Genomic DNA, 13,990 nt, shown 5'->3' on the forward strand with positions numbered 1-13,990 from the left:
TATCTATCCTCTATTTAAATTAATCAGTTCGAGAGATCTATTCTAGTCTTCCTGCTGTATTTAAAAATAAAAAAAGAGGCATGTCCCACCCCTCGCAGTTCAACTGTTCAAAATAAGTGTCTTAATTCTAATTTCTGGCTTTGAGAGGCCTATCCTGCCTATGTTCATCAGATGAGACATATTGGAGAGTAATAAGCCATCACTGTACTCTGGCCTCGCCTAAGCAACCTCAGGGCTGCTGCTCACCTTCTGTGCTTCCTCTTGTGGAAAAACACATTGTTTCAACTTCCTCACACACTCTCTAACTTCCTCACACACTCTCTAACTTCCTCACACACTCTCTAACTTCCTCACACACTGCCTAACTTCCTCACACACTGCCTAACTTCCTCACACACTGCCTAACTTCCTCACACACTGCCTAACTTCCTCACACACTGTCTAACTTCCTCACACACTGTCTAACTTCCTCACACACTGCCTAACTTCCTCACACACTCTCTAACTTCCTCACACACTGCCTAACTTCCTCACACACTGCCTAACTTCCTCACACACTGTCTAACTTCCTCACACACTGTCTAACTTCCTCACACACTGCCTAACTTCCTCACACACTCTCTAACTTCCTCACACACTGCCTAACTTCCTCACACACTGCCTAACTTCCTCACACACTGTCTAACATCCTCACACACTGCCTAACTTCCTCACACACTGCCTAACTTCCTCACACACTGCCCAACTTCCTCACACACTGCCCAACTTCCTCACACACTGCCTAACTTCCTCACACACTGCCTAACTTCCTCACACACTCTCTAACTTCCTCACACACTGCCTAACTTCCTCACACACTGTCTAACTTCCTCACACACTGTCTAATTTCCTCACACACTCTCTAACTTCCTCACACACTCTCTAACTTCCTCACACACTGCCTAACTTCCTCACACACTGCCTAACTTCCTCACACACTGCCCAACTTCCTCACACACTGCCTAACTTCCTCACACACTGCCCAACTTCCTCACACACTGCCTAACTTCCTCACACACTCTCTAACTTCCTCACACACTGCCTAACTTCCTCACACACTGCCTAACTTCCTCACACACTGCCTAACTTCCTCACACACTGCCTAACTTCCTCACACACTGCCTAACTTCCTCACACACTGCCTAACTTCCCCAAACACTACCTAACTTCCTCGTGTGACGTTTCATTCCATTTCGAATCGCCAACCTGTATTTCATTCTACATTGATTTCTTTCGTCACACTGCGTTCATTCTCACTGCGTTCCGTTCCGACGCGCACCGTTGCGTTTGCTTCAGCTTAAGCTGTGAGTCACATACGCTGCCTTGAGTAAACACTAATACGTCTGCGATTATCAGATGCACGTCAAAGTCAAGCTGACGTCCATTTGATAAACGTATACCCGCTTAGAAGTTGTGGGTATGTTGCAAGAGGTGGTGGGTATGTTGGAACACCTGCCCTACAAGTTTTGGGTATGTTGGAACACCTGCCCTACAAGTTTTGGGTATGTTGGAACACCTGCCCTACAAGTGGTGGGTATGTTGCAAGACCTGCCCTACAAGTGGTGGGTATGTTGGAACACCTGCCCTACAAGTGGTGGATATGTTGCAACACCTGCCCTACAAGTGGTGGGTATGTTGCAACACCTGCCCTACAAGTGGTGGGTATGTTGCAACACCTGCCCTACAAGTGGTGGGTATGTTGGAACACCTGCCCTACAAGTGGTGGGTATGTTGCAACACCTGCCCTACAAGTGGTGGGTATGTTGCAACACCTGCCCTACAAGTGGTGGGTATGTTGGAACACCTGCCCTACAAGTGGTGGGTATGTTGCAACACCTGCCCTACAAGTGGTGGGTATGTTGGAACATCTGCCCTACAAGTGGTGGGTATGTTGCAACACCTGCCCTACAAGTGGTGGGTATGTTGCAAGACCGGCCCTACAAGTGGTAGTATAGACAGCGGAAATAACACGGTGCTCGCTGGAAACTCTTGCGGAATATTTACCAGAACACGCGATGGCAACATAGGGGCGAAGGAAATGCCTGTACACTCACACACACACACACACACACACACACACACACACACACACACACACACACACACACACACACACACACACACACACACACACACACTTGGCATCTAAGTAAAAGAGCGTTGAGAAACTATAGAAATAGCAGGACACTTGAGAGCAGAGTAGGATACTCTGCCAGGAATGAATACGTCAGAGTGAAAAAGAGAGGCAGAAGAGCAATATGAAAATGACATAAGCAAGGCTAAGATTCAATCTAAATTGCTGCACAGCCACATCAGGAAGTAGACAACAGTGAAGGAACATGTAATGAAACTGAGGATAGGGGCGGACAGATTCACTACAAACGACAAAGAAGTGTGGGAGGAACTCAATAAGAAATTCCAGGAAATCTTCACATTAGAGCAAGGAGAAGTTCCAGTGTGGGATGTAAGGAAGCTTTTGCTAGAGTTGGATGTGACAAAGGCTATAGGCCCGGATGGAATATCGCCATGGATACTAAAGGAAGGAGCAGAAGCACCGTGCCTGCCGATGATGCAAAAATTATGAGGAGGCTTAAGACGGAGGAAGATAGTATGAGGCTACAAGATGACCTAGACAGACTGAATGGTTCAACAAATGGCTACTAAAGTTCAACCCGAGTAAATGTAAGGCAATGAAACTGGGCAGTGGAAACAGGAGGCCAGACATAGCATACAGAATGGGAGATGAAATCCTTCATGAAACGGAGAGAGAGAAAGATCTAAGAGTTGATATCACACCAAACTTGTCTGCTGAAGCCCACATAAAAAAATAACATCTGCGGCGTATGCAAGGCTGGATAACATTAGAACTGCCTTCAGGAACCTGTGCAAGGAATCATTCAGAACCTTGTATACCACATACGTAAGACCAATCCTGGAGTATGCGGCCCCAGCATGGAGCCCGTACCTTGTCAAGCACAAGGTGAAGATTAAAAAAGTTCAGAGGTATGCCATTAGCAACCCGTTCTCGCAAATTTAATAAGTCAATATTGACTTATGAAATATGTGCATAGGTGACATACTTAACATAATAGATACCCTTAAAAAGATTCATAGAAAACACCGACCTTACCTAACCTACTTAGTATGTTAAGATAAGCATCTTATTACTTCGTAATTACAATTATTACCTAACCTATAATAGGTATAGGTTAAGTAATAATTGTAATTATGAAGCAATAAGATGCTTATCTTAAGATACTAACAAGGTTAGGTAAGGTCGGTGTTTTCTATGAATCGTTTTAGGGGTATCTATTATGTTTAGTATATCACCTATGCACATATTTCATAAGTCAATATTGACTTATTAAATTTGCGAGACACCAACAACATGTTGAGACACCATCAACATCATAGTCCCAGAACTAAGAGGCATCACTTACGAGGACAGGCTGCGAGAAATGCAACTCACGACACTGGAAGACAGAAGAGTAAGGGGAGACATGATCACTACCTACAATATTCTCAGAGGAATTGACAGAGTAGAAAAAGATAAATTATTTAACAAGGGTGGAACGCGAACAAGGGGACACAGGTGGAAACTGAGTACCCAAATGAGCCACAGGGACGTTAGAAAGAACGTTTTCAGTGTCAGAGTAGTTAACAGGTGGAATGCATAGTTAACAGGTGGAGTTGGGCAGTGATGTGGTGGACACTGTGGTGGAGGCTGACTCCATACACAGTTTCAAATGTAGATATGATAGAGCCCAGTAGGCTCAGGAATCTGTACACCAGTTGATTGACAGTTGAAAGGCGGGATCAAAGAGCCGGAGCTCAACCCCCGCAAGCACAACTAGGTGAGTACACACACACACACACACACACACACACACACACACACACACACACACACACACACACACACACACACACACACACACACACACACATCCACAGTTATAAATGCCAGAAACATAAAAGTGGTGTGAGAGTGACTGTGGGTCCCCCACACTCCCCGGGCCCCGCTCCTACAGGCAACACATCAACTGTTGGACTGTTGTGTTGCTCGGAAGTCAACCCGTCTTCACACTATTCTCGTCCCTGCAGCAGCCCGTCCTCCACAACAAAAGTTAGACGTTCATTCCATGCAGGAGCCAACCCCCCGTGTTTATGAATGAAAAACGCTGCACACACGACTCACAACTGATGACTTTCGAACATTTCTCGAACAAGTGCTTCGCCGACGACTTCGGTTCAAATCACAATGCTGTAAATGCTTCAACTACGTACTACAAACGCAAAGAACCACCAGCAGAGCCTAAAACACCTAACCTAACCAATGCCTAAATATGCACAATATGTTAATATATAACAATATTAATTTATATTTGAGAAAATTCCTGTTTTGAATGAACAACGTGTTCAAATTGATGGCGCACAACCCTGTCTTTGGGGGGGGGGGGGGTTGAGCGCTGGATGGAATGGACGTGCTCTGAGGACGGGTTGCATGAACAACGGGGGGGGGGGGGGTTGATAGGCTGGATTATCGACCATTCGGCCTTTGTTGACGAGGACGGGCTGAGGAAGCGAGCCAAGCGTTAGTTGAGAAAAGTTCGATCGCAATCAATCAATCAATTACCAGAAATTTTTGCCAAATATCCCCAGTTTGCTAACTGTAGGTAGTAACTAAGTGATTGTAACCAATCCACCGCTGCCCACTGGATGGGGGGCGGTGTGCAGGACAAACATATCAATTGTGACACTAGCTCTCCACATATGTCAGTTGCTTAATTTAGAACCTGTACTTGTGGTCGACCTCGAACCCATTGTTGATGTGACGACTTATACTGAATTTTGTAACTAGCTCATCAAGATTGTAACTTGCTTAGCTAAATGAATTGTGGGGTTCAGTCCCTGAGCCCATTATGTGCCTCAGTAACCCTTTCCTCTACCCCCCACAAGATGGGTATGGGGTGCATAATAAATGAACTAAACTAGCAATCAATCGAGTGGCGTGTAAACATCTACACGGTCTCTCACCTGATTCCTGGTCATATTGGTCTTGGTGGCGAGTTGGTCTTTCTGGTCCTTGGAGGGGTACGGGTGGGTGAAGTGGGCGATGAACCAGCGGCCCAAGTGGTAGCTCCTCGCCTTGAGGAACACCCGGCTCCTCCTCTCCCTCGTCAACAGGAACTGTCTGCGGGAGAGACCACGTCTGGTGAGATGGTGAGCGTCCAGGAGCAGAGAGAGAGAGAGAAGACAATGAACGGTAAGGAAGAGGTGCACGAATATAGAAGGTTGAAGACGATCAGTTAAAGATATTTGAGGTGAAGGAAGATTATAAAAAACGACAAAAATCATAATAAAATTGAGATATTGATACATGGATAGACTCAAGGAGGTCACTGTAGACGAGCAGGAGTCACACACACACGTGATGAGATGTGTGTTTGTTTACAGGTGTGTGTGTGTGTGTACAGGTGTGTGATGGTGTACAGGTGTGTGTGTGAGAGTGTGTGATGGTGTACAGGTGTGTGTGTGTGTGTACAGGTGTGTGATGGTGTACAGGTGTGTGTGTGAGAGTGTGTGATGGTGTACAGGTGTGTGTGTGTGTGTACAGGTGTGTGATGGTGTACAGGTGTGTGTGTGAGAGTGTGTGATGGTGTACAGGTGTGTGTGTGTGTACAGGTGTGTGATGGTGTACAGGTGTGTGTGTGAGAGTGTGTGATGGTGTACAGGTGTGTGTGTGTGTGTACAGGTGTGTGATGGTGTACAGGTGTGTGTGTGAGAGTGTGTGATGGTGTACAGGTGTGTGTGTGTGTACAGGTGTGTGATGGTGTACAGGTGTGTGTGTGAGAGTGTGTGATGGTGTACAGGTGTGTGTGTGTGTGTACAGGTGTGTGTGTGATTGTGTACAGGTGTGCATGACTGTGTGTGGGAGGGGGGGGGAGGCTGTGTATGGGGGTGGTAAAACACGAAACCAGTCTATCTTCATGAAGTACACTACACTGTAATTACAAGATAAATCTATTATTTACAAACACTGGACCCTACGATAGCAGGATGGTCACTGTGATAACCAAGATGGAGACTCTTCTCTCGCCTCCCTGAATGTGTGTCTGTGCCGGATATACATGTATCATTGCCTGTATAGATGGATGAATGTATATATATATATATATATGTATTTAAGAATGTATATTTACCTCTCCAGATTGCCCTTTCTCTAACTCTCTTGCTTTTAGATTTTTTTTAACTTTTAATAATAAAACTTAATTTTTTGTTATAACCAGACGCTCACTAACTACAAGAAATATTATTTGAGTCAACTGGGAATAACTCACTATAGACAGGCAACTGCAGCTGTCACTCTTCTTAATACTACCCAACCTTCTTTTACCTGCCATTTTACGATGTGTTTACATCGTAAACACATCGATAGAGTTGATTGACAGTTGACGGGCGGAACCCAAGAGCCATAGCTCAACCCCCTACAGCCCCCACTACTTAACTGAACCCCAGACATGAAGGGAACTATCAGGGGGAAAGCGCCAAGCCCTTATGACTATATAGCACTTGGAAGGGGTCAGGATAACGATTTGGGATGGAACGTGGGGGAAAGGAAGGGGGATTGAACGCCGACCTGTAGGAAGCGAGATCTAGATGGGCAGTGGCCATCTAGAGCGGGGTGGGGGTGTTCCTTCCCCCCCCCTCCCCCTCCCTCCCTCACCCCAGCCCGTTGAGTGCCTCTTGTTCCTCTAATATGTTAATGAAGTCCTCTAAGATGTTCCTGCGATTTCTGGGACACACTTGCGGCTCCTGGGACCACTCCTGGGACCACTCCTGGGACCCCGGAGACACTTATGGGGGCGCCTAGGACAAACCTTTGACTCCTAGGACTGTTCTGAGACCCTTAAGACTTTATTAAGATTCCTAGGTTAGTCCTGGATCTTCTAGTTTATTCCTTGGACATCGTTAGAAGTCCTAAGAACTCTTAAGAAGTCCTAGGACTTCCATGGAAATTCTAAGATAATCCGAGAATCGTGGGACACTAGAACGTTCCTGGGACACCTAGAGCGTTCCTGGGACACCTAAAAGGTTCCTGGGAGACCTAGAACGTTCCTGGGACACCTAGAACGTTCCTGGGACACCTAGAACGTTCCTGGGACACCTAGAACGTTCCTGGGACACCTAGAACGTTCCTGGGATACCTAGAATGTTCCTGGAATACCTAGAAGGTTCCTAGATCAGTCGGGACATTCCTTTGACACACTGAACATATCTGGGACATTTTCAGGACTTTGCTAGGATACCTGGGATATAACATTCTGGGACACTCTGGGACATTCTTGGGGCATTGAGGTCATCACCAGGACACCCAGGAAATTCCCTTGGCTTCCTGGGACACTGGAGGGATACATGGATCCCTCAAGGCTCCTGCGCATACTCAGGTATTTCTGAAGGCACGGACACAGGTGTCACAGGTGTCTTGGGATGCATGTATTTTGGGGCGCAGGTATTGTGGGATACTCCATCCATATCCCCCCCCCCTTATCCACCCTTCTCCACCACTCCAAGACCCCTCTCCACCTCTCCACCTCTCCACCACTCCACCATCATCCCAGGCCTTCGCCATACACGACAAACACGACCAACGTGGCCTTTGACGAAGCAAGACCAGCACATCACTCAACTCGGTTCTCAAGTCCGACCAGAGTTCCAGCTTCCCCTCCACCACCACGTCCAGGTACTCTCAAGAAGACCAACTGGTCAAACTACAGGCACTAAGGAGAGCCACAAAACAGAGCACTAACAAGAGGCACAAAGCGAGGCACTAACAACAGGTGCCAAACGTCACCCCACTATATGACCAAATTGCAACCCGTTCTCGCAAATTTAATAAGTCAATATTGACTTATGAACTACGTGCATAGGTGACATACTTAACATAATAGATACCCTTAAAAAGATTCATAGAAAACACCGACCTTACCTAACCTTGTTAGTATCTTAAGATAAGCATCTTATTGCTTCGTAATTACAATTATTACCTAACCTATAATGGGTTCCTCTGTGATTCACCCAGGGAACCTTGGACAACAACAGCACGGTGTGGAATACGGCCCAAATGTTAAGTCCCAGTGATGGGGAGATTGAAGCAAGACCCAAAGCCCGCTCAACCACCTCTGGCGGCCCAGGAGCTAAGCTATGCGTTACCAGAATACGCACTTACGCACGAGCCAAAGTCTTCGTTTTTGTATGTTGTTTTAGATTTAGCTAATCAGAACAAGATGTCCACGAAAGACTGGCTATAGTGAGCCCGGTAGGACCCAAAGTCTTCATTTATTCATGTATACAAAGGCTGAAAAACGCGTGACCAATGTATCTCTGGGAAGAGAGAACACCCTCAGCTTAATTTCCTAAAATACACACACACACACACACACACACACACACACACACACACACACACACACACACACACACACACACACACGTACACACACACACACACACACACAGTGTGTGTGAAAAGAAAGGCCTGGAGAAGAAAAAAAAGGCTAGAGTTTTGAGGAGATGGTTATTCAGGGCTGTGAAAGTTTCAGTGACTACATAACGGTAGTAATTGGAGAACAAAAACTTATAGTCGTAGTCATATATATAACCCACCACCAAATGACAGAAGACCCAGACAGGGATATGATAGAAACAACATGGCCACCATTAATATAATAGAGCAGCTTCTGTCACCAGCAGGGATGGATCTGGACTACTAATCGTGGGAGACTTCAACCATGGGAAGATAGATTGGGAGAACAGAGAACCACTTGGAGGACCAGATATATGGAGAGCTAAGCTGCTGGACGTGGCAACAAGACACTTTCTAAGCCAGCACATCAAGGAACCAACAAGAATGAGAGGAAAGGATGAACCAGCCATGCTCGATCTGATATTTACCTTAAATGAGTGGGATATAAGGGAAGTTAAGTTCGAAGCCTGCTTGGGAATGAGTGATCACAGTGTATTGATCTTTGAGTACCTGGTAGAGCTGGGATTTATCTCTCCAAAAACAGAACTAGGAAACAAAGGGCTGGCGTATCGAAAGGGGAATTATGAGGAGATGAGTAGTTTCTTAAGGGATATACCATGGGACACAGAACTCAGAGCCAAGTCCGTACAAGACATGATGGAATATGTCACTCAAAAGTGTCAGGAGGCAGTAAACAGGTTTATCCCGGTCGTAAAGGAACAATCCGAGAAGCAAAAGAGGAATCCGTGGTTTAATAGGGCATGTGTGGAAGCAAAGGAGCTGAACAAAAGGCATGGAGGAACTTCCGAAAGAAGAGAAAAAGTATGAAAATTATATAGCAAATAAAGCCTAGAACTAACCAAAGCTACTCCTCAGTCACATCAGGTGAAAAGCAATAGTGAAAGAACAGGTGATGAAACTTAGAACGGGTGAGGACAGGTATACAGAGAACGACAAAGAGATGTGTGAAGAACTCAACAAGAGGTTCCATGAGGTCTTTACAACAAAACGAGGTGAGGTCACTGCGCTAGGAGAGGGGGCAGTAAACCAAGCGGCCTGGAAAGGGGTCCGAAATTACAACAGACGAGGTCAAGAGACACCTGTTGGATCTGGACGTGAGTATGGCTGTTGGTCCAAACGAAATCTCACCATGGGTACTGAAAGAGTGTGCAGAAGCACTTTGCTTGTCACTCTCCATAGTGTATAGTAGGTCACTGGAGACGGGAGACCTACCAGAAATATGGAAGACGGCGAATGTAGTCCCAAAATATAAAAAGGGCGGCAGGCAAGAGGCACTGAACTACAGGTCAGTGCCCTTAACTTGTATATCATGCAAGGTGATGGAGAAGATCGTGAGGATCTTCTCCATCCTCAACAACATCCTCATCCTAGGTTTAAAAAGATGTGTTAAACCAGGTAACACATCTGGAGAGAAGGGAATTTGTGACATACCACCAACATGGGTTCAGGGAGGGTAAATCTTGCCTCACAGGCTTAATAGAATTCTACGATCAGGTGACAAAGATTAAGCAAGAAAGAGAAGGATGGGCGGACTGCATTTTATTGGACTGCCGGAAAGTCTTTGACGTAGTACCCCATAAGAGGCTGGTGCATAAGCTGGAGAAACAGGCTGGAATAACTGGTAAGGTGCTCCAGTGGATATTCCTAAGCAATAGGAAGCAGAGAGTTACCGTGAGAGGTGAGACTTCAGATGAAGCTTGAGACCTGGTGACGTGAAGTCACCAGTGGAGTCCCACAGGGCTCTGTACTTGGACCTATCCTGTTTCTGATATATGTAAATGATCTCCCAGAGGGTATAGACTCATTCCTCTCAATGTTTGCTGACGATGCCAAAATTATGAAAAGTATTAAGACAGATGAGGACTACTTGAGGCTTCATGAAGACCTAGACAGACTGAAGGAATGGTCGAACAAATGGTGTTTAGAGATTAACCCAAGCAAATGTAATGAAATGAAGATAGGTGTAGGGAGCAGGAGGCCAGATATAAGGTATCATTTGGGAGATGAAATTCTTCTAGAGTCAGAGAGAAAGACATGGGAGCTGATACCTCACACACACACACGCATACACACACACACACACACACACACACACACACACACACACACACACACACACACACACACACACACACACACACACACACACACACACACACACACACACACACACACACTAACAGAAAAAACAACGAACACATCTGGCCACACTCCGCCTCTCCCTCACACTCTACCTTTCTCACATCTCTTCCATCTTCTTTCCCCTCCTTCCCGTCCTTCCACATCCTCCTTCCTGTCACTCCATCCTACTCGGGTCGTCCCTCCCTTCCCTCCATCACTCGCACCTTCCCCCTCTTCTGATATCCCACCTTCACCACGTTCCCTCCTCCTCCTCGTCTCTTCCTCCCCCTCCCTACCCTCCCTCCCTCTCTCTCTCCCTCCCTGCCTTCCCTCCCTCCTTTCCTCCCTCCCTCCCTCCCTTGTGAGAAGGGGTTGCCAACAGGCAGCTCAGGAGCAAGACTCACAATAACAGACGTTTGGTCCCGTTTTTTTGCTTCCCGGGTCCTGTTGCTTAGCGTTTAATGTCTTCCGTTCGTGGCCTCGTTGAGCGGCCGGCGTTCACCGCAGGCGGGCGTTCAGCACCTATCGTTTAGCGCCCCTTATGAAGTTTATTCACTCATAGGGTGAGTGACGCTGCCCAATACTGTCACTATGGCGGTGTGTCCACTCACAGGATGAGTGACGCTGCCCATTACTGTCACTATGGAGGTGTGTTCACTCACAGGATGAGTGACGCTGCCCATTACTGTCACTGTGGCGGTGTGTTCACTCATTGGATGAGTGACGCTGCCCAATACTGTTACTATGGAGGTGTGTTCACTCATAGGATGAGTGACGCTGCCCATTACTGTTACTATGGAGGTATGTTCACTCATAGGATGAGTGACGCTGCCCAGTACTGTCACTATGGCGGTGTGTCCACTCACAGGATGAGTGACGCTGCCCAATACTGTCACTGTGGCGGTGTGTTCACTCATAGGATGAGTGGCGCTGCCCAATACTGTCACTATGGCGGTGTGTTCACTCACAGGATGAGTGACGCTGCCCAATACTGTCACTATGGCGGTGTGTTCACTCATTGGATGAGTGGCGCTGCCCAATACTGTCACTGTGGCGGTGTGTTCACTCATAGGATGAGTGGCGCTGCCCAATACTGTCACTATGGCGGTGTGTTCACTCACAGGATGAGTGACGCTGCCCAATACTGTCACTGTGGCGGTGTGTTCACTCATTGGATGAGTGGCGCTGCCCAATACTGTCACTGTGGCGGTGTGTTCACTCATAGGATGAGTGGCGCTGCCCAATACTGTCACTATGGCGGTGTGACCACTCACAGGATGAGTGACGCTGCCCAATACTGTCACTATGGCGGTGTGTCCACTCACAGGATGAGTGACGCTGCCTAATACTGTCACTATGGCAGTGTGTCCACTCACAGGATGAGTGACGCTGCCCATTACTGTTACTATGGAGGTATGTTCACTCTCAGGATGAGTGGCGCTGCCCAGTACTGTCACTATGGCGGTATGGCCACTCACAGGATGAGTGACGCTGCCCAATACTGTTACTATGGCGGTGTGTCCACTCACAGGATGAGTGACGCTGCCCAATACTGTCACTATGGCAGTGTGTCCACTCACAGGATGAGTGACGCTGCCCAATACTGTCACTATGGCGGTGTGTTCAATCACAGGATGAGTGACGCTGTCCAATACTGTCACTTTGGCGGTGGCGGTGTGTTCACTCACAGAATGAGTGACACTGCCCAATATTGTCACTATGGCGGTATGTTTACTCACAGGATGAGTAACGCTGCCCAATACTGTCACTATGGCGGTGTGTCCACTCACAGGATGAGTGACGCTGTCCGGTACTGTCACTATGGCGGTGTGTCCACTCACAGGATGAGTGGCGCTGCCCAATACTGTCACTATGGCGGTGTGTTCACTCACATGATGAGTGACGCTGCCCAATACTGTCACTATGGCGGTGTGTCCACTCACAGGATGAGTGACGCTGCCCAATACTGTCACCATGGCGGTATGTTCACTCACTGGATGAGTGACGCTGCCCAATACTGTCACTATGGCGGTGTGTTCACTCACATGATGAGTGACGCTGCCCAATACTGTCACTATGGCGGTGTGTCCACTCACAGGATGAGTGGCGCTGCCCAATACTGTCACTATGGCGGTGTGTTCACTCACAGGACGAGTGACGCTGTCCGGTACTGTCACTATGGCGGTGTGTTCACTCACTGGATGAGTGACGCTGCCCAATACTGTCACCATGGCGGTATGTTCACTCACTGGATGAGTGACGCTGCCCAATACTCTCACTATGGCGGTGTGTTCACTCACAGGACGAGTGACGCTGTCCGGTACTGTCACTATGGCGGTGTGTTCACTCACAGGATGAGTGGCGCTGCCCAATACTGTCACTATGGCGGTGTGTCCACTCACAGGATGAGTGACGCTGCATGATAAACTCACCCTTCGTGACACCCTTCGTGACAAAACTAAACAAAATAGGGACCACATCTGCAAATACAAAAAAATATATCCAACTTTCAATCTTCCCATTTTCTAATTCCAGGTAATTCAGCGGACACTAAGCTAACATAGTGTCACTGAACTTAACTAAAATTACTTTTTTCACAGAGCCACTTTCCCTGTGCATGTACAGCATATTTGTAGCTCGGGCGGTTCCATACAAGATGCATTCGATTAAGTACTCAAAAAGATTGCACAATATATGAGAAATGCGAGAATTAACCAATCCGAATAAGCATATAAATCTCAGACCAAGAGCCATGATTAGCTGTTTCTCCTGACCAAGCTGTTTAATGGCTCCCTGTCACTACTACGGCAGAGGCAGGCAATGATAGTAAACAAACCCTCGTGTGTGTGTGTGTGAAGCTGTTCATTCCACTGGTCCCCCATTCATAAGTCTGACTCGCCATTCATAAGTTTGACTCACCATTCATAAGTTTGACTCACCATTCATAAGTTTGACTCACCATTCATAAGTTTGACTCACCATTCATAAGTTTGACTCACCATTCATAAGTTTGACTCACCATTCATAAGTTTGACTCACCATTCATAAGTTTGACTCACCGTTCATAAGTTTGACTCACCATTCATAAGTTTGACTCACCATTCATAAGTTTGACTCACCATTCATAAGTTTGACTCACCATTCATAAGTTTGACTCACCATTCATAAGTTTGACTCACCATTCATAAGTTTGACTCATCATCATTCACGATGTTTTCTATGTGTTCGTAATCCTTCCTTTTCATTATTTCGTTTCTTAATTCCGTTCCTTCTGGTTATCTA

The 13,990-nt window shown here is 46.8% G+C and overlaps 1 protein-coding gene across 1 annotated transcript in view; it reads right to left on the reverse strand.

The window, feature by feature from the left end:
• LOC123745182 (uncharacterized) overlaps positions 1-13,990 on the reverse strand; it is a 52,737-nt gene that overhangs the window by 26,469 nt on the left and 12,278 nt on the right. Inside the window, exon 3 of the mRNA XM_045725494.2 lies at positions 5,077-5,233. Coding sequence (XP_045581450.2) covers positions 5,077-5,233 — 157 coding nt within the window. The remainder of the gene's footprint in view (positions 1-5,076; positions 5,234-13,990) is intronic.

Source organism: Procambarus clarkii, chromosome 10 (assembly GCF_040958095.1).
Source record: "Procambarus clarkii isolate CNS0578487 chromosome 10, FALCON_Pclarkii_2.0, whole genome shotgun sequence".
Taxonomy (NCBI): Eukaryota; Metazoa; Arthropoda; class Malacostraca; order Decapoda; family Cambaridae; genus Procambarus; species Procambarus clarkii.